Below are 24,050 nucleotides of genomic sequence, written 5' to 3'. Positions count from 1 at the left end.
GGTCGAGGGAGTGGCTTTATCAATGGATGGTTCTTGAATGGAGTGGTGATAGTTGAATAGATGAGTAGATAGATAAATGGATGGACATGGGTGCCTGCATGGATACTTGGACGGATGAACAGATGGATGGATAGTTCTTCCTGCGGTTTTAGTATGATTAATAAAAAATCATTACAACAAAATCAATAAAATCAGCATTTAAGCTACTGTACACATATTACAAAATAATCTCATACCAATCATATTCAAAAATCTGTGTGAGTGAATACTAAAGTGCATAACTTTTAACTAGTTCATTTAGCACAATGCTTATGTGCTTAACTTCTAACCAATTAATTTAGCATAATTCTATAAATCTTGGTTGAGCATTACAATAGTTGCAAAATATGACAACCAGATAAAATGATCACTGAAACCACTAGTTCAAAGACTTTATTGTGTAGGTAATTAAAACCATAACAATATAAAATGTTTTAGGAGACATTGCGTTGCCCTCAAGCAGGACCAACATATAATTTTACCATTGAATACCATTGAAACCACTATACGTATGTGGTTGTGCAATATTAATCATGTGCAAGAGAGTGCTAAAGTGATTACCCTCCAACCAATACATGCAGAACAAGGCCAAAAAACGTAACATTTGATAACTCTCGGTTAGGCATGTGCAAATAACATTCAGCTATACATGCAAGAAGCCTTGAGTGTTTAACATGGAATTGTAATCTTTTAGCTCCATTAACTGTCACTATTTAGGGCACAGTTACATGTGTGCATAAAAGCAAGTAAAAGGAAACCACATAAAAATAATAGATATATAGATAATAGATAGTAAAGATGTAAACATTCTTTCCGCCTCGGTCAGAAACATAACAAACCAGCAAATGAAGGGGATTGACGTGCCCGAGTAAGTATTCTATATTGTTTGACTATTAAAAACGTTGTAATACACTACACAATAAATGTATTAAAAACATACATTCAAAGAATTACATTTAAAAGAAATTCATAAAAGACATGTGGTCCTGTTGGCATTTAAAAGACAGAACCCTTGAAAGAGACTCACTCCCCCCCTCCCCCCCTCCGGATTAAGGTGAAACTGCACCAAGCCTGTTAATATCATTAGTTTCAACCTGAGTGAGGGGGGCAAAAATTAAGATACGCCAATAAAGTGTGACCAGTTTTCTTGATGAACTCTTCCTGCCACAAACCATTACGGGTTCATGTGAGCAGATTTTTTTAAACAGTGAACCTGTGAAAGTGTGTGTGCAGCAGATAAAATACAGTATGCCTGGGATAAGATAAGAACTGTATCAAGACTGTTGCTGTTAAAAGGTGCATATACAAAGGTCCAGACTTCTGTTGACCGTAGCCAATTGGTGGATCTGTGGAACAAATAAAGTGCAATGTGCTTAAACTAGAATAATAACTGTGCCAGAGCACATGTTAGTTAAAAAGCTTAAGCTGTTAACACTAAAAAAGGTAATTGTGCAAGGTGTAGGCTTGTAAGGGCTGTATCCGTCTGGATTACCTTTGTGCACCTGGTGAGACTTTACGGGGAAAGACTTTAAAAGTGATCCAAGAGATGTACATTAAGGGGTGGGGAAGGATGAAAACACTGTCCAAAATGCCAGGTCTAAAGGCTACTGAAGGCATTATTGTAACAAGTGCGGAAATAGCAGGCTAGACATATAAAGACTTTATCTAGCTTACAGCCTACACACATACATGAAAAAATCAGGAGTGGGGGTTTGGGCTGAAACCAGAACTGTTAGTTGTCTAATCACACCCCTTCCCTTCAGCTGCTATGGCCATGGTCTCCAACTTTTTTAAGAAACGAAAAAATTTCACCAGTGCACAAGTTTAGTCTAGTGTCCGATGGTTCAAACCAGGCCAACACTGCCTCCCTGTAGGACCTTATGCCCCAGACGTGCCCAACTGTTCCACATGTATACGAGCCAGCCTTTTCATAAACAGCTCCTACGATGCATCACAGCTATGGAAACCACTTGCCCTGGGTGGCGGCAGCACAATCACAGATAGATGCTCTGTCAGCCTTATTGTAGACCATGCTGTGTGTCTGAAATGTGCTTTGTAAGTACATAGGCCCCTACATGATTGCAGTGGTAGGAAATGAAGGAAAGCAACGATCCGCTGACTCCAGGGTGGAACAGAAATAGCTTGAGTCATTACCTTCGTTGGGCCTGGGGCTTCTAAAGTACTGGCTACAAGAGCTCCAGCGTGGCCTGTACGGCAACGGGCACAGCGGGAGAGCGAGTGCTGGTCTCCGTGCTATCGCCGGCGAGAATTTTCCGCCACAGATTTACTCTGAACCCTTCATTGGACTTCTTGCAACAAATTAAATATCAGAATCCTCAGAGGGAACAGAGGAACCTTTACTGCAGTCTACTAAAGACCCCACATGTTTGTTCACGCAGCCAACTAATTACGCGACTTCCTTCTGGACAGGTATTACAACCACACCTTTGGAAATCACTGATTGACAGCTCCCTTCCCTCCAGAGGTGCCCGGACCGGCCCTATGTGAGTATCCCTTGCTACCCTTCACTCCCACATGTGATCACTAGACCACTGTCAGTCACCTTCAGGTGTCCCTACATTGATAGGTCCTGATGAGACCCTGCATTGCTAGTTGGGTCGAAACGCTGTCGACAACATGAAGCGAACCAATTCTCTGCCCCTATGATTACACTAGGAGGCTGCCAACATTGATTGTGTATCTACTGAACTGTCGTTTCTGTAAAAATATTGAAACCTTGTTTTTATGTCACTAAAAGTCACACTCCATACGAATAGGTTTCACTCTTCTCTTGGGACACTTCGCACTGGAAATTTTGCGGCAAATGTGAATTTATGATATAAAAATACCTTGTTTCTCCACATACTCTGTTACATGTCATTTATTTTTCTGACATCTATGTACCTCCCTTTTACTGCAAGTGCGCCAATATATATTGTAATAATCCTTGAGTGTCCACAGGAACCTCTAAATTGTAAGTACCCTGGTTCCGTGTGAGTAGGGTGTCCCTTGTTTCCTTATACACGAGCAGTAAAACTGATGGCACAACATGTAGCACCAGAACAGTACTAGCTGTATTTAACTGAGAGCATCTACCCCTGCTAGTAACCATATTATATACAGACATGCTGTAGATGGGGTCGTTTTATGGGTTCCCTTGTTGCAACAGATGTTCTTGCTGCACCATGTTAATTCCTGGGGGGGATTTTCAAACCTTTTGTGCTGGTTTAGCGTCACAGAATTAGTTTTTTGGTACTATTTTCTTTTCAGTGCACAACTTGTTTTGCGCTGGAAAGCACCCTTTAAGTATCTCAAAGCAGCGCAAAGCACTTGATTTTGACCCTGGCCCCTATTTACAAAAGCAGTGTAAGTAGGAGGCAGGACCAACATTAAGACCAGGGAAAACCTGGTCTTACACTAGTGCAATGTGGAGACATTTTTAATTTCTCATTGATTTTGCTATTTCCATGTGTGCTGCGTTGTGCAATTTCAATAAAACACTTTGAACAAAAAAAAAGGCAAGAGTGCCCTTTTTGGACGCCCAACACATCCACATTACAGTGAACTTTGCTTATGAGATGGTGATAAAGCACGAGAAGTTCCTGGCCATTAGCACCCATCACCGCCACCACATCAAATACAGCCTCCTCAACCCAACCAGTGATGCTTACTATCTACAACAACCGCACATTGGATTCCTACGACCCAGATTCCTTAGAGGACATTTGTGACGCTCTGGGTCTCACACTGATGTAGAAAGAGTCCTAAGTGCCTTCGCAGGGGCATGAGACCTTGCACATGGGTAGCCAGGATCAACCACTTGCTAAAGTTCATTCCCATGATAGGTCTTGCATACCACAGGAAGTCAGACAGAGAAGGGCTCTACAGGGTGGTTGAAGAATTTTCTTTGGACCGGGATAAATCACACTCCCTGCTGAAAGACAGGAAGCCAACATTGTGGGCCATGCTGCGCTCCGCTTTAGTCCACTCCCTTGAGGGATTTCCATGTGGGGACTCTTATACCTGGGAAAGACAACGCCTGGGCTCCTTAGTCTGAAACTTTGGACATCTGTGCCTCCAGTACTTGGACACCATAGCTTCCCTGCTGTGCCTCTAGTAGAGATAGCCATACCTCCCCGACCGCTTCATTGCCTGTTTATTAGTTTTACAGCAGTGCTATTAATTTTATCTGAAAGAAACACGTTAGATAGATTCCTTACCTTAGAATATCCCCAGGCGTCGGGCTGGATCCGGAAAGATTTTCGTCAGCAATGCCCTTGCGCGTCGCTAGGCGTCGTCTGCGGCTCCGCATCCGTCGTCATCGCCGGGATGACGTCGTCGGAGTACTTAGATGCCGCTCTCGCGCGCTGACGTCAGTTCTTCTTTTTTCCGCACCAGTAAGCGCAGATCAGGGAAGAGCATACCCTTTAGTCACTTTTTGACTAAACTTTTTGAACTTTATAGAGATCCGGCAGTCGGCTCTGCGCCGCTCAAGGTCCCGGTCGAGGAGGAGGTCGAGGGACCGGTTGCGGAGCCGCAGCCATCACCGCTCGTCGGGGTCGAAGTCTTCGCATTCCGGTAAGTCGAGGCACAGTAAGAAGTCGAAGAGGCGACATCGCTCTTCTGACTCCCCTCGCCTGTCGCGCGACTCGGCTCAGGGTTCGGGTGGCACCACCCACGCGGCTCCATCGGAGCCGCAGGAGTCGCATCCGGCCCCATACCCTCCGGTCCCTGGGCCTAATGCGACTCCGAGCGAGATTCGAGACTTCCTCGTGGCCATGAGGAGTCTCGCTCCAACGTTGAGCCTTCGGGCCCCGCAGGTCTGATTGGGAGGCCTAGTGAGCCGGCGGCGCCGTCGTCGACTTCGGTCCCAACGCCGCAGGCCCCCATGGGATCCCGGTTGACGCCGGTTGACCTTACGACCCCTCCACCGGCGCCGACCCCTTAGGTGCCGCCCCGGGAGCCGTCTTCGGACGATGTCATCCCCAGGTTCAGTCCCATCTCCGGCGTCAATGGATGAGCAATTCATCTACCGCCCGGCTCTGACCTTTCAGCCTGTCTACCAGGAGTCGGATGATGGGGACGACTGGGAGGGGTCTGAGGACCCTCTGGCCCAGCAGTGCCAGTTAAGTCAGGACTGGCAGAGAGCTGGGGGATGCCAGTGGTCTCGACACCTCCCCTGAAACTGGCTTCATCTCTCCTCCCTCCGTGGCTACGGAGGAAGGTGCTACCTATTCTGTGGTGCTGCGCAGGGCTGCCGAAGCCCTTCATCTGGAGCTCCCTGCAGTGGCCGTGAGGACTAACCTCCTCACTGAAGTGCTTCAACCGCCAGTAAGCTCCTCGGAGCCTCTGCTGCAGTTCAATGAAGCACTGACTGACGTTCTGATGGGCACCTGGTCCAAGCCCTCCACAGTCACTCCTGTGGACCGGAACGTGGCCCCCGCAGCACGGTACTCGATACGATGTGGGCTATTGCGACCACGGTGGCGATTCGTCACCACGCCTGGCAGAGGTCCACAACTTTCTCCGGGGATGTCCAGAGCACCCTCATGGACATGCCCTTCGATGGCCGTCGCCTCTTTGGCGACAAAGCGGACAGTGCGCTGGAGCGCTTTAAGGATTCCAGGGTTACGGCCAAATCCTTGGGCCTCTCGGCCCCGCGCCCGCAAACTTACGCTTTTCGTCCCTTTCGTGGCCAAGGAAGGGGCACCCCCACACGTCCGTCTAGCCACAGGCCGCAGTCCCAGCCTCAACGCGGACGTGGATTCCGCCGAGGCGGAGCAGGGGGACAGAGAGCCGGTCAGCCCACATCTGCCCCAGCAGCATCTGCCTCAAAGCCTTCCTAGTCCGAGCTTTCAGGCCCATTTCACGCCAGTGGGAGGCAGAGTTCGCCATCACCTGCTCCACTTGCGTACCATCACATCGAACAGGTGGGTGCTGCAAATCGTCCGAAGGGGCTACTCCCTCCCCTTCGAGGCGACCCCTTCAGCCATGCCACCGCAGTACCACCGCATGTTGGGGGATCACTTGCAACTTCTGCAGGAGGAAGTTACGTCCCTCTTGGCCAAAGGGGCCATCGAGCGCGTTCCTGGCCCAGAAGTAGGTCGGGGTTGTTATTCCCACTACTTTCTGGTTCCCAAGAATGGCAAAGGGGGCCTATGCCCTATCTTGGACCTCAGGAGCGTCAACGCCTTCCTCCGGAAGGAGAAGTTCAGGATGCTACAAATATTGGAAACCTGTGCCATAACTGCCTTCTCAAACGTTAAGACCTGGGGTGGAATTTGATGGGGAAGAGGGTTCAACGTGGATTTATTCCTGAGGCCTGAATTGACATCAGTAGCCACTACATTCTCAGTGGATTTATCCTTGAAGAAAAATTCAAGCCGGATCTTGCGAAAGAACTGCGCCATTTCCTGTTTGATCTGAAAAGTGTCACCACTAAAAGTAGGTACAAAACCTAAACCTCTCCTCAGAAGGGCCTGTTTGTCCTCATTCAAAATACGGTTACTTAAATTCAGGATTATATTGTTTCGTTGGTCGTGCTCCCCATTGCTTCCGTCGTGCTCCTGGTGGAGTGGGCAGGTGGATTGTCTGCCCAATGAACCTGTGCCCTTTGGTTCCGACGCTTTCTCTTGGTCTGTTTCGGCCATGTCCTAAAAAAGGCTGGTTGAGGTACAACTGTGGTTGCGGTTGAAAAGGAAACATCTGACCCTGAGGGGGAGGAGGAGGAAAACCATAGGGACTGGGAGTCCACCAGGATTGAGGAAAGGGCGGAGGACCGCCTCTGTAGCCTCTCCATTGTCTTCTCCCACCAGAACCATTTCTTGATTGAAAACTCTGGTTCGAATTTTCTGAGTCACTTGACCACTCCTCACTGCCTGAGGTGGAATAAGTAGAGCCATATCTCCTCCCTTGTCGATTGAACTGGGGAGGTACATAGTCAGGGCTAGTATATGGATAAACTCTCTCCATAGAAAATCTCGATAAGTCTTTCTTAAATTTATTGATTTTAGTCAAAAGGACTGAATCCTTAAATTCTTTATTACACTTGTTGTTTTCATCGTTTTGTTTTTTGAATTGAGCGTTGGTTAAGGTGACCTTGATCTGTGATTCCAAGGTTTGTATTTCAACAAGGATCAAGTCAGCTACTCGTTTGGCCGTGTTGATAATAAGAATAAGCCAATCGCGCGTGCAGCGCCAGGCTATTAAGGACACAGCTTAGCGAACCTGTATGTACATGACTTTGAACAAGAACATATCTTTAGCACTCTTAACCCATACAGGCAGCATATACGTTGTTGGAAACGCTATATTGACGACGTCTTTGTGGTATGAACAGGCTCAGCTTCCACTATTAATGAGTTTAAGGTCTGGCTCAATAATCAGAATGCTTTTTTGAGATTCACATGTGAGTTCAGCAAGGTATGTTTACCTTTTCTTGACATTCTTATTTCCCCGGCAGATTGTGGATTAAGCACTGAACTTTATAGGAAACCATTGGCTAAGAATTCTCTATTACTGTTTGACAGTTTCCATCCTAAAGCATTAAGCCAGAACTTGCCCTTCGGACAATTCTTGCGTATCAAGAGAAATTGTTCAACGACAATGAAATATTATGATCATGCGAAAGAACTAGCCAATCAGTTGTTGACAAGGAAGTATCCTAAGAAACTTGTCAAACAGTCACTGAAACGCGCAGCCAACAACAACAGAGCTGCCCTACTTGAACCCAAATGTGCCAAAGAGACGGTGAATAGACTAACTTGTGTCAACACCTTCTGTACTTTTTCCAATCAGATAAAAAAAAGTATTCTATCCAATTGGAAGATTCTGAGCATTGGGACAGATCCTATTCCTCGTCCTCTTTTTGCCTTTAAACGCAGCTCCAATATTAGAGATAGGCTAGTACATACTCGCCCTCGCACAGTTAGCACCACTCAGCAAGACACTCTATGGGGTCTTCCGGCAGTTCGAGGCCATTTTCCTGTGGGGGTTGTGCGGCTTGTGTACACACTCGACATAGCACTGAAATTGACGTTGGGACATCCAGACCTTGGATTTTGAAGAATCACACTAACTGCAACAGTAGCAATCTTATCTACCTCATTACCTGTCCTTGTTCCCTTCGATATGTATGGATGACCACCAGACGAGTAAAAACTCGAATACTGGAACACAAGAGTACGATTCGGTGCAAGAAGACCTCTACTAGACTGACCCAACATGTCGTTACAGCACAACACTCTCCACAAGAATTGGCATGGACAGTGCTTGAACAACCTTTCATTCCCCCACATATTACAGACACGTCTACTTTTCTATTTAGGAAAGAACAGCGCTGGGTTCATAAGCTCAACAGCTTCCAGTTGGGTCTCAATGATGAGATCCCTTGGGTGTCTCTTTAAAGCAGGGCGGCACTATTGGGGTACTCTCCAGTGTTACCATAATTGCAAAACCGGCTTGGCGATACGTTGATATCTATGAATGGATAATTTATCATAGATATAAAGAGATAACTGTAGACCCCTTTGACGACATATTACTCTCTATGAGTGGTTCATGAGGTTCTATTTTTTATTCTCTATTTTTTCTCTCCGTCGTTAAGCCCTGAGTGTTTTTAGCACATTGGTATAGAAGGTTGTTATATGTCAGGATGCATTGAGGAGTGAGCGAGATACTGAGACAACATCAAATCTCTCACCCCTCTATTTGCAATTCTTTCTTTTTATCAAATTTAGTACAGTTATGGTTTTCTTTATAGGCATCATGATTTTAAGATTGTGGACCTTTTTGCTTTACTCCGATTGGCCCTTTGACCATTGGTGCCAAACCCAGGTGATATATGTTTCTCCTGTTCGGGGACTGTGCTCCATTGTTTGAGCAGCTTGAATAAATGCGTTTGGGGTCTTGAAGTTCCATGACACCATCGTGGTCTCTTTCATTATTGATGAATAGGCGGTTGCAGCCGCGAATGCATTTTGGCGTTTGCAGCATCGAGGATTTTTGGCACCAGACTGTGAGCACTGTTTGCACTATACATATGCCTAGTTAGGCTAGTGTGCATTAACCAAGCATAACAGTAGGTGTAGCCGCCAGTATCTCTTTGCGGCATCATACTGCGAACATGAATTTTCAACTATACGCATGCCCAGCTGATAGGGTCTCACTAAACGGACATGCGCGTTGCCAGTTAGAGCGCATCCGCTATGGAGCATGCGTGTCTACCTAGACACTAGTATTTACGGAGCACACATGATCCCAATTAAAGCTCAGGGTTAGTGGGTATAAATAGACCACACCCACCACCCTGCGCTCACCTCCGGCAGCAGGCTCTTCCTGCTAGCAGTACCGACGGATAGGTGAGTCCTGTTTATGTGGTGCATGTTGAGACTTTTTACTGCCACTTGAGTTGGGATAGCTACCTCCTGGCGTTTCCTGTACTTTTCTATGCACCTTGAGTCGACTCTGTGCTGCCTTTACATGGTAGATGCAGCGGTTTATCTATCTAGGTCGACCCCTTGATAAATCGTCCACGTTGGTATTGTGGGAATCTTCTAACAAGGTTCAGCACTCGGTCCTTGGGTTTGCTGTTACTTATGCCACTTGACTTTAGTTGTGGTATTTTTTATTGAATGTAGTGGCTTACATTGAACAGACAGAATTATATAATGGTTTGGTCATGTAGTCATGATTTCTACATCTGATATTTGATTTTTATATATATGAGGGTTTGGTTTGGCAGGGCTCTGCCACACCATTATGTTACATAACCCCGTTTATTGTTTTAAAAAATTGTTTGGATGACTTTTGAGTGCCTACGCCACTCCTCAGCCGTTTGTAGAAGCCTTGTTTTGATCATTTGAACATTTCAGACTCAATTTGCCCATCTCCTGTCTAGATACTAAGTGACTATCAGTGGTAGACTTGGAGATGATGTTCTCAGTGTATCTATTGACACTCACACTCTAGTCTACAGCATCTTTCTTTGCCTTTTTGTAGAGCGGTGCTCGCCTCCTGAGCGGCTTGCCAGGTTGAGGTGAGGCTTTGTAACCAGCATTAGCGGGTAAGGTTCTTTTTGTTTTTGTGTATTCATCCTATGCGGATCCACCTAACCATGACACATTCTGATAATGGTTTTGTTGTTTTTTATCTGCAGGTATCATGATATTTGGTTATTTGCAGACTAAAGACCATATTTTGGTTTGATATCCTTTTTTGAATCAATCGTTCACTATATCTTAGCAGCAGCATCCATTGTTTTAAGGTCCTGACGAAAGCCTGATTCCAATATGGTTTATATAGGCTGAAACATGTTGACCAGTAATCATCACACCATAGCGGTTCATATCCATACCGCTGGTGCACTGCATTTTTAACCCCGACAGCAGGCATATCTCTATTAAAATTGTTGTTCTATGCCTTCTAGCCAGTTTTAGAATTCACTTGATTTTTCACTCTTTTCCCATCATTGTTTAATTTGCGCTGCGACCTCACTCACATTTCTGGCTAATCATAAGTGGGTTTAGGATACCCTACATACTCCAACAAAACATCCCAGAGCTCCTCCCTCACAGTGAGGGGGTTGTAGCCCCCAAAGGAACTAGGAGTTTCCTTTGGGAGGAGAATCCCTATGATGAAGCATGTCACCTCTGGTGAGTGAGGGATTACGTCCTAACAAGGGATCTGCCCTTGGATGATTTCATAAACTCATATGTTTGTTCACATACATTCTTTACATAAGGAGTATTGTTTGATTCATGTATACTATTGATACATGTTTAGACCCTAGGATTTCTTTGTATTGTACGGTATCTTTTAGGGGAAACAATCCTTTAGTGGTCTCTAAATTTCTTTCCCTTGGACCCCCACCTTGAACTACATTGTTTTTCCCTACATAACCTATGTACAGATGATTTATTCTCCACTCTAGCCAGAGGACAGAGGAGACACAAGTGTCAGCCCTTGCTAGTAAGGGATTACACTGAAGATGACTGTGATTTGATTTGATTTGTCTATTTATAAAGCGCACGAATGCCCGTAGGTGTCTTGGCGCTAAGAATTGTCCGGTTCCGGTGTAGGTCTGACATTAGTGTATTTTATGCGGTGAAAAGCCAAGTCTTGATTTTCTTTCTGAATATCTCTAGAGTTAGGCTGTTTTTTACATCAAACGGTAGTAAGTTCCATGTCCGTGCTGAGTGAACGAGGAAACTTCTTCCTCCCCAGTTTGATCGTTTGAACTTGGGTATTGCTATCAGTTTCTTTTGACCGGATCTGAGAAGCATTGAAGGTTCGTAATGTTTCAGGTATGTTTTCAGGAAGTGGGGGCCTTTACCCTGCAGTGCCTTGTAGGTTAGACACAGTGATTTGAACTTGACTCTTTTGGCCACAGGTAGCCAATGGAGACACTCTAGTTTGTGGCTAATAGGCTGGAACTTTGGAATTTCCGCTGCATTTTGGAGTAGTTGCATTTTTTCTATAATTTTTATTCTGGGTCCCGCATATAATGCGTTACCGTAGTCCAGTCGAGACAGTGCAAGGGCTGTCACTACCGTTCTACGTGTGTCTTGAGGCAAATATGGCAGTATTTTTCTTATCATTTTTAATATCAGCCAGAAAGACGAAGCTAGTTTGTTTACTTGGGCTTCGTAAGTTAATTTGGTATCTATCATAAATCCCAAGTTTTTGGCTTTCTCTGAGAGTTCTGGTCTGGTTCCCAGTTCAGGAGACCACCACTCTGGGGACCAAATATCAGCATTGCCTCCAAGAATCAATACCTCACTCTTCTCTCCATTGAGTTTGAGGCAATTTTGTTGCATCCATTGACTAACTTTTAGCATACATAGTTGGAATTTTTTGGCTGTTACTTTATTGTCTTTGCCTATGGAGATGACGATCTGTGTATCGTCGGCATAGGATATAGGTGTAAAGCCATTTTCTCTTATTACTTCAGCAAGGGGGGCAACATATAAGTTAAAAAGTGTTGGGCTCAATGAAGAGCCCTGTGGCAATGAAGAGCCCTGTGACTGTCTCAGTCTTCTACACCTGCTCGACACCCTTATCGCAGAAGCCAAACTGAAATTCCATTACTTAAACTACATCATGGTTGGTACTTGACTCCCTAAAAACTGCACAGACCTAGCTTCATGCCGCATGCCTTGTGCTAAAGATGCTTGGCCAGAGGTTGCCACCTACCACATATCCTCCAGCACTGCCCGCCTCTTTAACCATACTGGGCTGTGTGGCCAACCCTGGATGCGGACTGACTATCCACCCCTCGATGTACTTGGCCCATCTACATATATTGGCAGATTGCGTGATCCCCAACAAGCATAATGAGCAAAAGCTGGCGACTGCTCGCTCATCTGCTAGGGGGGGGAATTAAAGGGCACTGGGGACAACCCTCTCTCCTCCCCCCACTAAGTGGTTGGCAGAGCTGTCTACGGTGACAGATTGTGAGCGCCTAATTTGTGAACTTGATGACCAAATGAGAGTATTTGTAGCGTTATAGGAACCCATTCTCTGCCTCGCCACACACGGACAGTGCTACATAGACGTTTACCAGAGGTTGGTGTACAGGTGTTATGTCCTTAACCCCCTCCCTGGCTAATCCGTCCTTATCACTTAGCTAGGATACTACCCTCCCCCAAACAAAAAAAGTGATTATACCCCATGGGTACTCAGTCGTCCGACCTAACTACAATGAAGACGCCTTGCCCTCCTAAAGCAGCTTGCTGGTGCTACAGAAGGACTAGCACCCCCACCAGTACACAGACAGGTAGGCAGCATATCCCTGGAGGGACGATGACAGTCAACCGCAGGTAGAGTAAAATCTTTCGTTCTTTCATGGTGTTCAGACAGCCCATATAGAGGGATGTTCTTGTTGACACGTTCTGTTGTCAATGATTCCTTGACAGTGTCTTGCATGACTTGTTTCATCTATGATGTTTAAACGGTCTTAAGTTGTCCCTAAGGCATTGTGTTTGCCTACAGCTTTAAGTATGGATCTCATTGTATGCCATGAAAATTCCAGTAAAGAAATATTCTAGGGCTAAAAAATGCCTAGCAGCAGCACTTAAGAAATAAGAACATGCTTGGCTATCCGTATTTTGATAGCAGGCTGGTAAAAGCTATTTGGACATTGAAACTTCAGCAGGACATGGACCACATTCTTGCCCATGGCAAGTTGGGTCTTAAGATCAGTCCTTACAAGTCAGTCTTTCAACCACTGCAAACTATACTGTACCTAGGACCCACATTACTTGCTCAGTGTCTCCTTTAAAGGAAGGACAACCCCCTTTATATAAGAAAACTACTTCTCTATAAGCAACAGCAGCTCTGTCAGATAGGATCCATCTATTCTGAGCTGCATAGCTTCTTCCATTCTCTTTTTTTCCAAATGTCAGACTACGTATAGAACAGCAATAGTTGGAAGAAAAGTGATGTCAGAAGTCGGGGAATTGGGAATACACATTCAGTTTGAGTACCTAAACTGTAAAGTCTCTCAAGCAGTGGTGTTGCAAAATGGATATGCTGAAGGATGTTCAATTCCAGAAACCTCTAAATCATATACCATTTTCCATGCAGATGTGGCTAGAGGGCTGGGTTGCCCGCATGGGAGATCTTTGAACTCAAGGAGATTGTCTCCTACAGAGAAGCTTAGCCACATCAGCATGTTGAAGTTGGAAGCGGTCTACCTAGCTCTGAACTATTTTCTTCGGTTTTTATTGGCGAAAGTGTGCTTATGCTAATAGTCAGCAAACCTGCCAAGCATTGTATCAAGAAGCAGTGGGGTACAAGATCCAGTGTCTTGTCAACGAAGCACAATGCATTAGGCAATGGGAATCAGGGACGAACATTTCACTGACAGCAAATACATCTTTTAGGTTTACAGAACAAGCATGCATTGGCAAACACAGTCGGTCTGGCTTTAATTTACTAATACATGTAAATAAACATAGACATTCACAAATGCTGTTTGCATGCAGTGTATGCACAGATGTTGTTTATCACAATAAAGCTTGACCTACTGGCTTCAGAAAATAGTAAGAAAAAATTGTTATTTGTCTAGAATTCATGTTTGTGACAAATAGACCAGTTCAGTTTATTTTTCACATTTTGAGCAACCTCATGCATTCTAACAAAAGCTTTTCCTAGAAAGTGGAAGGATACTTTGCCAGCTGATAGCATGAGATGAGAGAGTAGTACTCTTCTAGGTGGAGTAAATCCAAAGCCCACTCTTAAGCAAATTTTAAAGAATTTCTAACATATGTCATGCTGTATCTGGGATGTGAAGCTACACCTAAAAGGGAAGTTTTCCTTACTTAGGTTGGCCATTGTTACCTAAAATATAAAAGTGTCATTAGCAAATGTCTCCCAGGATTCTTTTGCTTTTGACTACCCAGTTTTGGGGCTTTTACTGAGCAAGAGTCTCACAACCTCAGTTCTAATTCCGGTAAATTCCTTGTAATTGGACTGAGCATGTTAACCGACAATGACCATATTTCAAGGTTAGATTGCTGCTATACTGCTATAGTAAGAGGTTCTGGGCTGATTACTTGTAAACATGTTAGAACATGCGTGTATAGGAAACGAGTATGACTACTGTTTTGTGCAGCCCAGTATCTGCATACAGGTAGCTTGTCCAGAAGGAACTCGCCTGGGATTGGTGCTAACCTGATGTAGGCCTCCTAATGTGAGTGGGCATTCATAGTGTAGGTCTTTAGAGTTTACTGAAGGTCTGTGGTGCTTAGACTGTGTACTTGTAGACAAAATCTACCCTAAAATAATGTTATGCAAATTTGTCCTTTAGCATCCAGCGAGGTACCAATCTAGAGACAAACATGCACCAAGTGTAAACTTACAGTCCTGAACATCCCACATACACACTTTATGGCCCTTTAAGATTTGTCCTGTTCCTAGATGAGCTCAGAATCCTGGTCTTTGTCCCCGTTACTGGGCCAAGCTAATTACTCTGCTCTCCGGCGGATGGCTCAGCAGCCTCGCCACACCTTAAAGCAATTAACAGTGCTTGACCCAGTTCCTGGGAAAGGAAGGAATGGGCAGGAAATATAAAGATGATTATTAGATTGTGTCACTAAGCCCAGGCGCACTGAAGCAAAGGACCGCCAGGACAGTAGGGGCTCGACTTTGAAGGTTTGGTAGGTAGGGACTAGGCAGTTGTGTCATCAAGGACCAAAGCTGAGACTCCAAGGAAGCCCTTTCCACAAACAACTTGAAGTCGCCATATTGGATTGTCCCTGAATACTGTGCAAGAGGGTTGGGACAGGAGCGACCAGGGACACCTGGTTTCTAGAACTCCCCCTTCCCCGCTCTACGCGCCCCCCACTGAAAAGTCACTGCTCGAGGGAGAGAGTTGAGAAGACACTGCACCTGTGAGTGACAAAGACGAATGGAAGCCCTGCAAGGATGGACTGAAGGGTTTTTACTTCAGCTGATTCCCAGGTCTCGGAAAAGTCTCTCCAGGGCAGTGGTGCTAAACCCCCTCCCTGTCCACCTTTTATCGCTTCCATGTCTAACCCCCTTATTCTACTTAAGGAAGGCAGATGGGGTAATGGACCTGCTGGAGGATCCTAGATGGTTCCACCGAACACTATGTGGACTAGCCCTTGACTCTACTGACAAACAGGTGTCTTTGAAGAAGGCAGGAGGCCCTGGGACCGGACGAGTGCAGTAGATCCATGCTCCCTTACAGCAGTTCCCAGTGCCACCACATCTTACCTCCCCTTGAGTTCTTCATGATTAATACCATTGTAGACCTCTCCTTTTCTTTAGTGCCCTATTCCACACTGCTCTACTTCTACTACTGCTGTTGCATTTGTGCCTTCATTATGCAAGTACCATTGGGTAATAGAATCATCCCATGAAGATGGAGCATCCACTAGGAAGCTGCAATTTATAGTCACGCTTGATGGTACAGTGGTAGACGTCTACCTCTGCCACACAGAACCCTTGATGTAAACATCTTGTAGATGTCACATTGAGGCTTAATGCTAAGGGTTAAGACAAATACACTGATGGCATGGACCGTATACAAAAATCCTCTCTTGTTCGTATGTAATCAAGCCCTTGATGAGAGTTCTCAATGAGTGTCAACTATGGTGAAGCAAATCTACCGCATGGCAGACAAAAAGCAAGAAAAAACTCACCAAAAGGTGAAAGTTGTTGCTGATCCTGGTCACCAGGTGTTCCGTATCTGGACGACTGTCTCTTTAAAGCACTGTCAGTGTAGAGGGCAGGGCTTTCCCCAGTAACCTTACTATTATTCTTTCAAAATCTGGGTCTCTCTCTTGAGTATAAGTCATTCAGAAGACTCCTTCTCCAAAGTTTTTCTGACAACCATTCCCCACAAAAGACCACATTGTAAAGTTAATTTCTTGGGCAGAGCGCAGCACAGCTCCAGTTAGAATCTGCAAGTCCTCTTGAGCCATATGTCTTCCTGTATTCAATTGCCTTATGCCAGCTGAGCTAACACAAGATATAGCAACAGACATGTCACAGAAACCTTGTAACATGCAGAGATGACCTCTCTCCTCAGTTGTAATGAGATCTGTGTAGATGAACTTGCTATCTAGCCCCATTTGTCTGATGATACTTCAATGATGGCTGTAGGGTTACATGCAGGATCAGTTAGCTACGGCCATAATACAGAGGAGAAAAAATACTTTACCTAAACATCTTTGGAGTGCTGGTCATATAACTTTGTCTGCCTGCTTTCTTGCCAAGGTTGACTGGATAAGCTACATGGTCTTCATATAGTATATTATTAAAAAAGAAGGAACGGGGTCTTGCATCCTATACGAGTAAGCAAAAGAATAGTGGTACTGAGCAATTCCGAAGCAGCCTCTCTCAGTTTCAAAGAGTGTTTAGAAAGCATTGCCAAAGGGATGGACATCAACTTTTTGAAACTGAACGCGGACAAAACTATGGGGCTTTTCTTCAGTCAGATGGCTCCTCCTCAGTCTAACCTCTGGTGGCCCATTGCATTAAATCCTCCACCAACACCGGCCACTTCAGCTAGAAATTTAGGGATCATGTTTGATTCTGACCTTTCCTTCGCTACCCAAATTCAGCGGATTATATCATCCTGCTTTCTGAAGTTAAGATCAGTCAGGAAGCTATTGCATCTTCTTCCAGAAGTGACCAGAAAGATCGTAATCTACATGTTTGTGACATCGTGTTTGGATTACGCTAACAGCTTATATCTGGGTCTTCCATCTTTCCTGACTTGTAGACTCCAAATGATACAGAATGTGGCAGCCAGGTTGATTCGATGGGTACCCTTTAGTCATCACAGCTCCCTCCATTTGAAGGAGCTTCATTGGCTTCAGGTCGCAAAAAGAAGATTGAGTTCAAAGCCATGACATTGGCATTCGGAGCCATAAGGGGCAAAGGTCCATGATACCTGAGAAATAGGCTTAATCAGCACCATCAGGAGAGAGCCTTGAGATCTAATCACTTGCGACTCGTGCGCATCCCGAGGTTTGTCAAGGTGGCAGGTCTTTCTCAGTACTGACGGCCAGGCTTTGGAACACCTTGACTATCCAACTTCGCATGGGCGAGTTCGAACACTGTTTCAGGGAAGATTTAAATTCCTGGTTCTTTAATCAAGATATGAGTGGCTGATCCTGTTCTTCAGTCTTTCTTTTGAGTCATGTGACTCCTCTGCTGAAGCAGCCGCTCGCTGTATAATTGACTTTGATTGATTGAGTGAATGATTGGCAACCAAGTGCTCCTCACAGCAGAACACCTTTAAAGGCTCTCCAACGACCAAAATAGTGCCCCAAACCATTCCTTATTGGAATGCCTCTAATGGGAACTGCATCACAACCAACTTGAGATGATCGTCATCTGCTGAAGCAAGTCTCAGCTGCACCACTTTAGTACCATACTAAACAAGAAATGCCGGTTACACGTCACCGTATATGTGCACCAGCAGCCAGAGTCCAGGGGGAAGTGATTCCAATAACCTGCTGCAGCATCTTTACCCACACTTCTCCTTCATTACCCCTGGTCCATATTGTCACCAGCAAAGCCAAGAGGGGGTAGTTTGCCTTATACTTGTGGTACATGTCTGGCTGGGACAATACTGTCAGATGTAAACTGATGACCCCCCAATTTCATGGCTGACCTAAGAAACAGATGTGAGATTATCTGATTGTAGGACTCAAAAAATGGTAGCGGTTTAACCCCTAAACATTGACACAACAGAGGTAATCGCAAAGAGAAATCTCAAGAAAACGCTGACAATTTGCTGGCCACCCCAAATAGGGAGCCACCTAACCCAGTTCAAGTGTCCTGTTGTATACAATCCACTCCGAAAGCTGAACAAGTTCCACTTCTACTAGCAGACTACAATAACCGTGGATGCTTAGCCTAGCACCTTGCATCCATGCAGTGCTAAGAAAGATTGGCTCACAAATGTGGCAGCTGTGGAGTGTCCAGTTTGGACAATTGACGGATCTGTGCTTCCCTGTTATTTTTGGGCTAAGTGCTACCTTTTACTTGTTATCTAAACTACGGAGGTTAGAGACTACGGAGTTCATTTACATCAGCGTGCTTTTCTTTAACTGTTACTTAGCTGTATTAAAGTACCAGCTCCTGTCCATTGCAAAATCCCGAAATCTAAACAAATAGCTGCCAGTAGTTTCCAACAAAATTGTGCTAATCTGAATCACAGGTAGATATAGTACTGTAACAATAGGAAACTAGTAACTGTATTTGGACTCTGAGTTGCCTGCTGAGAGTAAATAGTGATGTTTTTACCTATTACACCATCATAGATAAATAGCGTATTGAGATAGATTGCCCTGAGCTTCGTGACCAGTTCCTGATCATAGAGGAATCTGTTTTTTGAGGGATCAAATAGGTACTTAACTGAGAAAATAGAATGGGTTCTAGAAATTCATGAAGTAGTCCTATATTTGTAATAGAGGTCTACAGTACAACATGTAATACATTGGGAAGAAAATATCTGCAAGATCTAAAAATGTTGATGAATTGCAAGGTGAACTCGTATTAATAAACTATCATGATTGCTTATTTCTGAAAATGCTATTTTGATGTCTAAATATGTATGTCTTCGTCAACAGGCTGTGAAACCACAACAGCAAATAAGTTTCTAAAGCAGTGTATTCAAATTGAAAAGTATTGTAAACCTACCATTCACAGACTTCAGTTCAAAAGCGTGAAGCTTGATGACAATGGATACTGTCAAATGTGCACTTTCGGAGCCGGAAAATCTACCCACAGTGACAAGGTGATCATGCTGGTCGGAGCAACGGGGTCAGGAAAAACTACTTTAATTAACGGGATGGTAAACTATGTCCTTGGGGTGCAGTGGGAGGATGATTTCCGATTTAAACTAATAGATGAAGAGAGCACTCGATCTCAAGCGGAGAGTCAAACCTCGTCAATTACTTCATATCAACTCATCCATCAGGAGGGTTTCCAGGTACCATACAGTCTTAAACTTATAGACACTCCAGGTTTCGGAGACACCAGGGGGATCGACCGAGACAAATTGCTCATTGAGCAGATTAGAGAGTTCTTTTCTACACCAGATGGTGTTGATCATCTAGATGCAGTATGCTTTGTAGTTCAATCCTCATTTGCTCGCCTCACCCATTCTCAGAGATACATATTTGATGCTATTTTATCTATCTTTGGAAGGGATGTGGCCGACAACATACTCCTTCTGGTCACCTTTGCAGATGGTCGAAAACCACCAGTGCTGGAAGCAATTAGAGAGGCGAAGATTCCTTGTCCCGGAGAGAGTGGCATTCCCCCTCATTTCAAATTCAACAATTCAGCATTATTTGTTCCTAATGTAGCTGATGCGCCCTCTGAGATTGCAGAGGAGGATGATAGTTTTGACAAGATGTTTTGGAAGATGGGTGTGAAGAGCATGAAAAACTTCTTTGTAGCGCTAAACAAATTGGAAACCAAAAGTTTGTTCTTAACAAAGGAGGTTCTAGATGAGCGTATGCAGCTTGAGGTTGTTGTGGAAGGTCTGCAGCCACAAATCAAAGCTGGCCTTACAAAGCAGGAGGAGATCAGGAAAACAAAGGCGATATTGGAGAAGAACAAGGATAAGATGAAAGCCAATGAGAACTTTGAGTATGAAGTGTCAGTAACTGTAGCAAAAAAAGTAGTTGTAACCAGCTTCATAACCAACTGTCAGAGGTGTCGTCATACTTGCCACTATCCTTGCCTTATTGCGGACGATAGTAAAAAGCACAAATGTTCAGCAATGGATATATTGCTGCAGTGCCGTGTTTGCCCTGGCAGATGTATCTGGAATGTTCACTTTAATCAGAAATACAAATGGATTTATGAAAAGCAGATTGAAATGGGAACTTACCAAGAATTAAAGGCTAGCTATGAGAAAGCATGTGGAGAGGTCATGACAGCTGAAGAAATATTCAAGCAGTTGAATGAGGATCTTGCGGGTGTCGAGAGAAAGGTTGTTGGTCTTCTTGGGGAGTTATCTGGTTGCCTCCAGAGACTAGAGGAAATTGCCCTGAAACCTAACCCGCTCTCTGTGCCAGAGTACATTGATCTGCTGATTGTCTCGGAGAAGGAAGAAGCCAAGCCAGGCTACTTAGAGCGCATCCAGTCACTATTGGCTACAAAGGAACGGGCTGTGCTCATTTCCAAAGTCAGCAATGTGAATCAAGCGATTACAAAAGTACATTGTTCACTCAGAGGAACAGTTGAGAAGGCTTTTTACCAGTCTTTTGATATAAGAAGTTGGATCATTCATAAATAGAAATGTTTGCTATGCATGTTATTCCTACCTTATCTGATCCACAGGTATGCCTACTTGAAACTCAAAAGACAAAAATAGTGTACATCACTATCATCTTCATCCTAGTGTCCTAGAAACTAATGCAAAGATTAAGAGTGTCAGAATATCCATTTTATCTAGGAATAATATGTTCTATGATTTGCCCTACTGACTTTAATGATCCAGTGTGTAAAATGACCACTCAGGTTGTGTTTATTAGCAACCATTGGTTCCATATCTCTAAAATGTTCATTTGTCAATTTGTGTGCTATGGGCTAAAGACTTAGAATCTGATGATGCTGACAGTGAAATAAATAAAATGTCAAAATGCAGACACCAAATGAAGACATGTAGGTTGCTGTGTAACTAAAGGTTGTTTTGAGGTACGAAATTTTGTGGTGAGTAGCCCAAAGAACATGTAAGGTCAGAATAAATTAGATTTAATTTGATTTCCTAAAAGGTTTTGCATGATAGGTTACAAGATCTCTGCAAAGTTTCACTCCTGAGAATATTGATGATGAACCTATTTACAATTGAAATTTAGTTCTGGCATCTACTGTCAGCCTGTCTAATGTCTGTTTAGCTTTTGTCAAATGGTTTCTATCCTAAGTCTATTCCATTGGCCCGGCACAGCCCAATACTTCTTTCGGAGCTGGTGCAGTGATTTTAGGCATGTCCAACTGAGGTAATTAAACTTTCTTCAAGCCAGTCCTATAAAGTGTTTATAAGAGGGAAGAGGCACTATTCTGGTGCCAAGTGGACGGTTTGGCACAGTGTCATCCAACTCAAAATTGTAATGTTTTCACTTGTTGAAGTAATTCAGTGCAGTAAAATAAATCCATCTCAAGATTCTAACAATTCAGGATTCGGCAAACAATTTGATGCATACCTTTTTTGAAAACTTTGACCTGTTATAAAAGTATTATTTTTACTATAAAATTGGTTCAAAGACCATTTCTGATCCTTTTAACCACCCCTTTTGTACATGCATTCCTCACAAGAACTTGAACAAGCCTACTACGGAATAATTGTTCAGAAATTCCGGTGAAGGAGTAAGAGCAGATTATGGAAATGAGGAATATCAAGCAGAGGCTGTTGTTGAAGGCAGATTTGCTTTGTTTTGGAGTGCTGTTGCGATTTTCCATTAGCCCTATATATAACAGAGATCAACCTGTTGGTTAAAAGACACAGGTTTCTGTGTTTAAGAAGAATGTATGTTATATTTTGCATTATGTAAAGTAAGTGCCAAATGGTAATTATTTGTTCATAATTTTCAGCGCATTGTGAACAAAGAGGAGTCCAACTTTGTACCCTCATACTGCATGGAGAGCACTTTGAAGGCTTGGATTTCCTGTTAAGGATTTATGCATTTAAATAGATATAAATACAAATGGTATAAGTAAAAGTGTTTGCCTTGCGTTAAAATTTTGTGTCTGGGGTGTTTTTGTTGTTGTTGAAAGAACTGTATTTTATTGTATTATATATTTTTTTGTCAAAGGTCTTTCTATTCAGCATGTTATTCAAATAACACATATTACTCCAGAATTGGAACTTTCATAGATTCCCATGCTTGTATCATTCCCCATCGTCGGAATCAGAGTCCCCGGTATACATAAAATAGCAATAGAAACCATTACCAAAACAGAACCTAGGCCTAGGCCCATTCTTGTTTTGCAACCTATCCACCTCTTTTTGTAAAAGAGACCAAAAAAAAAAAAGAACAACCAGTCAGATTAGCCTCACCCCCTAGAACCCTCCTGTGAGAAGCTCAGAACCTCAGATTTTCTACCGCACGTTGTGCAAGGGAGTCTACACTGAGCTCTGCTCAGTTCTTTTCCTAGAACTTGGATTCTACAACTTTTTCAACAGTTTTTTCTTCAACAATTTCTTCAGGATGTCGGATAAAGAGAAGAAGGCCCTCTTTAAAGCATGTGCTACCTGTGCTAAGAAGAGGTTATATATTGAAGACAAGTACAAGGACTGTATTTACTGTCTGTACCCTGACCATAAGGCTGTGGACTGTAGGATATGCCGCACCTTTTCTACCAAGACTTTGCGTGACGTGAAGGGCGTCTTTTGACCTGGCTCCAGAAGCTGAAGTCAAGAAAGGAGCCAGTGTCCAGTGACAGCGACGAAACATCTTCTGCGACCTCTTCCAGTAGATCTGTAAAAAGGGGTAGAGCTTCTCCTTCACCTTCTGAGAAACACCCTGGTAAGGCCTTGAAAAAGACCTCTGATAGGTCTTAAGAGCTTGGTCCTGTCAAATCTCCTCACCAAGGTGTAAAGGAGAGGGAAGGACTATCAAAAGGAGTAAGTCTTGAGAGGAAATCCAGTTCTGTTCCTCCAACGTCTTCTGTGGCTTCAAAGACCTTCAAAAAGCCACCATCGTTGACTTCTGAGGTAAAATCATCAAAAAAGATTCACTCGTCGACGACGCCGTCATCGATTCCGTCAACGAAAAAGCCTAAGGTACAGTCTTCTTCATCTTTCACCCCGTCGACAGGCTCGTCGACAGTGGTTTCCTCGTCACCCATACTGACACAGGGCTCTGTGTTGACGAGTTCAACGCCGGTGGGGACGAGTGTGACGACGAAGACATCGATGACATCTACAACGACTGCATCGACGACAGCTGCGTCGACGATTGTGATTTCTTCATCGACGATTCTTTCTTCTTCGTCGACGACGGTGGAAAAAAATTCGATTTTGCTCAAGAAACGTCATATCACACCGGAGATAACTTCGCAAGGAGGGTGACTCCTTTACCTCTTGCACTTCTCCTCGAAGAAGAGCAATCGGATGAGGAGGAGGGACCTTTTGGCTATGCTAATAGTCCTTCTCAGCTACATGTAAAATTCCAGGACACGGATTCTGAAGGGGAGTTTGAGGAGTATGGTCCTTCCTCTCAATATCAACGAGACTATAATCAGGAGATGGTCCAAATGCCCTCCTCCTTGCTAACAGACTTACAAGCTATGCTCTTGGATTACAGGAAAAGATTTGCAACACAGCCTCCTATTCCAGTAGGAGTGCCGGTTACTGCTGTTCCTCCTGATCGTCCCGTGGCCCCACAATTACCACAGCCTCAGCCAATGCTGGAAGCGCAGGCTGTTCCACCACTTGCACCTCCCGTGCAGGATGACACCTCTGACGACGACCAAGGCAATGTCACAATCCTGGATCCAGATGTGGAGTGGGATGACTA

The 24,050-nt window shown here is 44.2% G+C and overlaps 1 protein-coding gene across 1 annotated transcript in view; it reads left to right on the top strand.

Moving 5' to 3' along the window:
- Positions 1–22,234, top strand: part of LOC146863450 (uncharacterized) — a 151,393-nt gene extending 129,159 nt beyond the window's left edge. The window contains exon 3 of the mRNA XM_085643373.1: positions 19,149–22,234. Coding sequence (XP_085499499.1) covers positions 19,149–20,827 — 1,679 coding nt within the window. The 3' untranslated portion in view covers positions 20,828–22,234. The remainder of the gene's footprint in view (positions 1–19,148) is intronic.
- Positions 22,235–24,050: the final 1,816 nt, after the last annotated feature.

The sequence above is a fragment of the Triturus cristatus genome, chromosome 2_2 (assembly GCF_964204655.1).
Source record: "Triturus cristatus chromosome 2_2, aTriCri1.1, whole genome shotgun sequence".
Classification (NCBI taxonomy): domain Eukaryota; kingdom Metazoa; phylum Chordata; class Amphibia; order Caudata; family Salamandridae; genus Triturus; species Triturus cristatus.
Note: the sequence above shows the minus strand (reverse complement) of the source record. Positions and strands in the feature narration are given on the sequence as shown.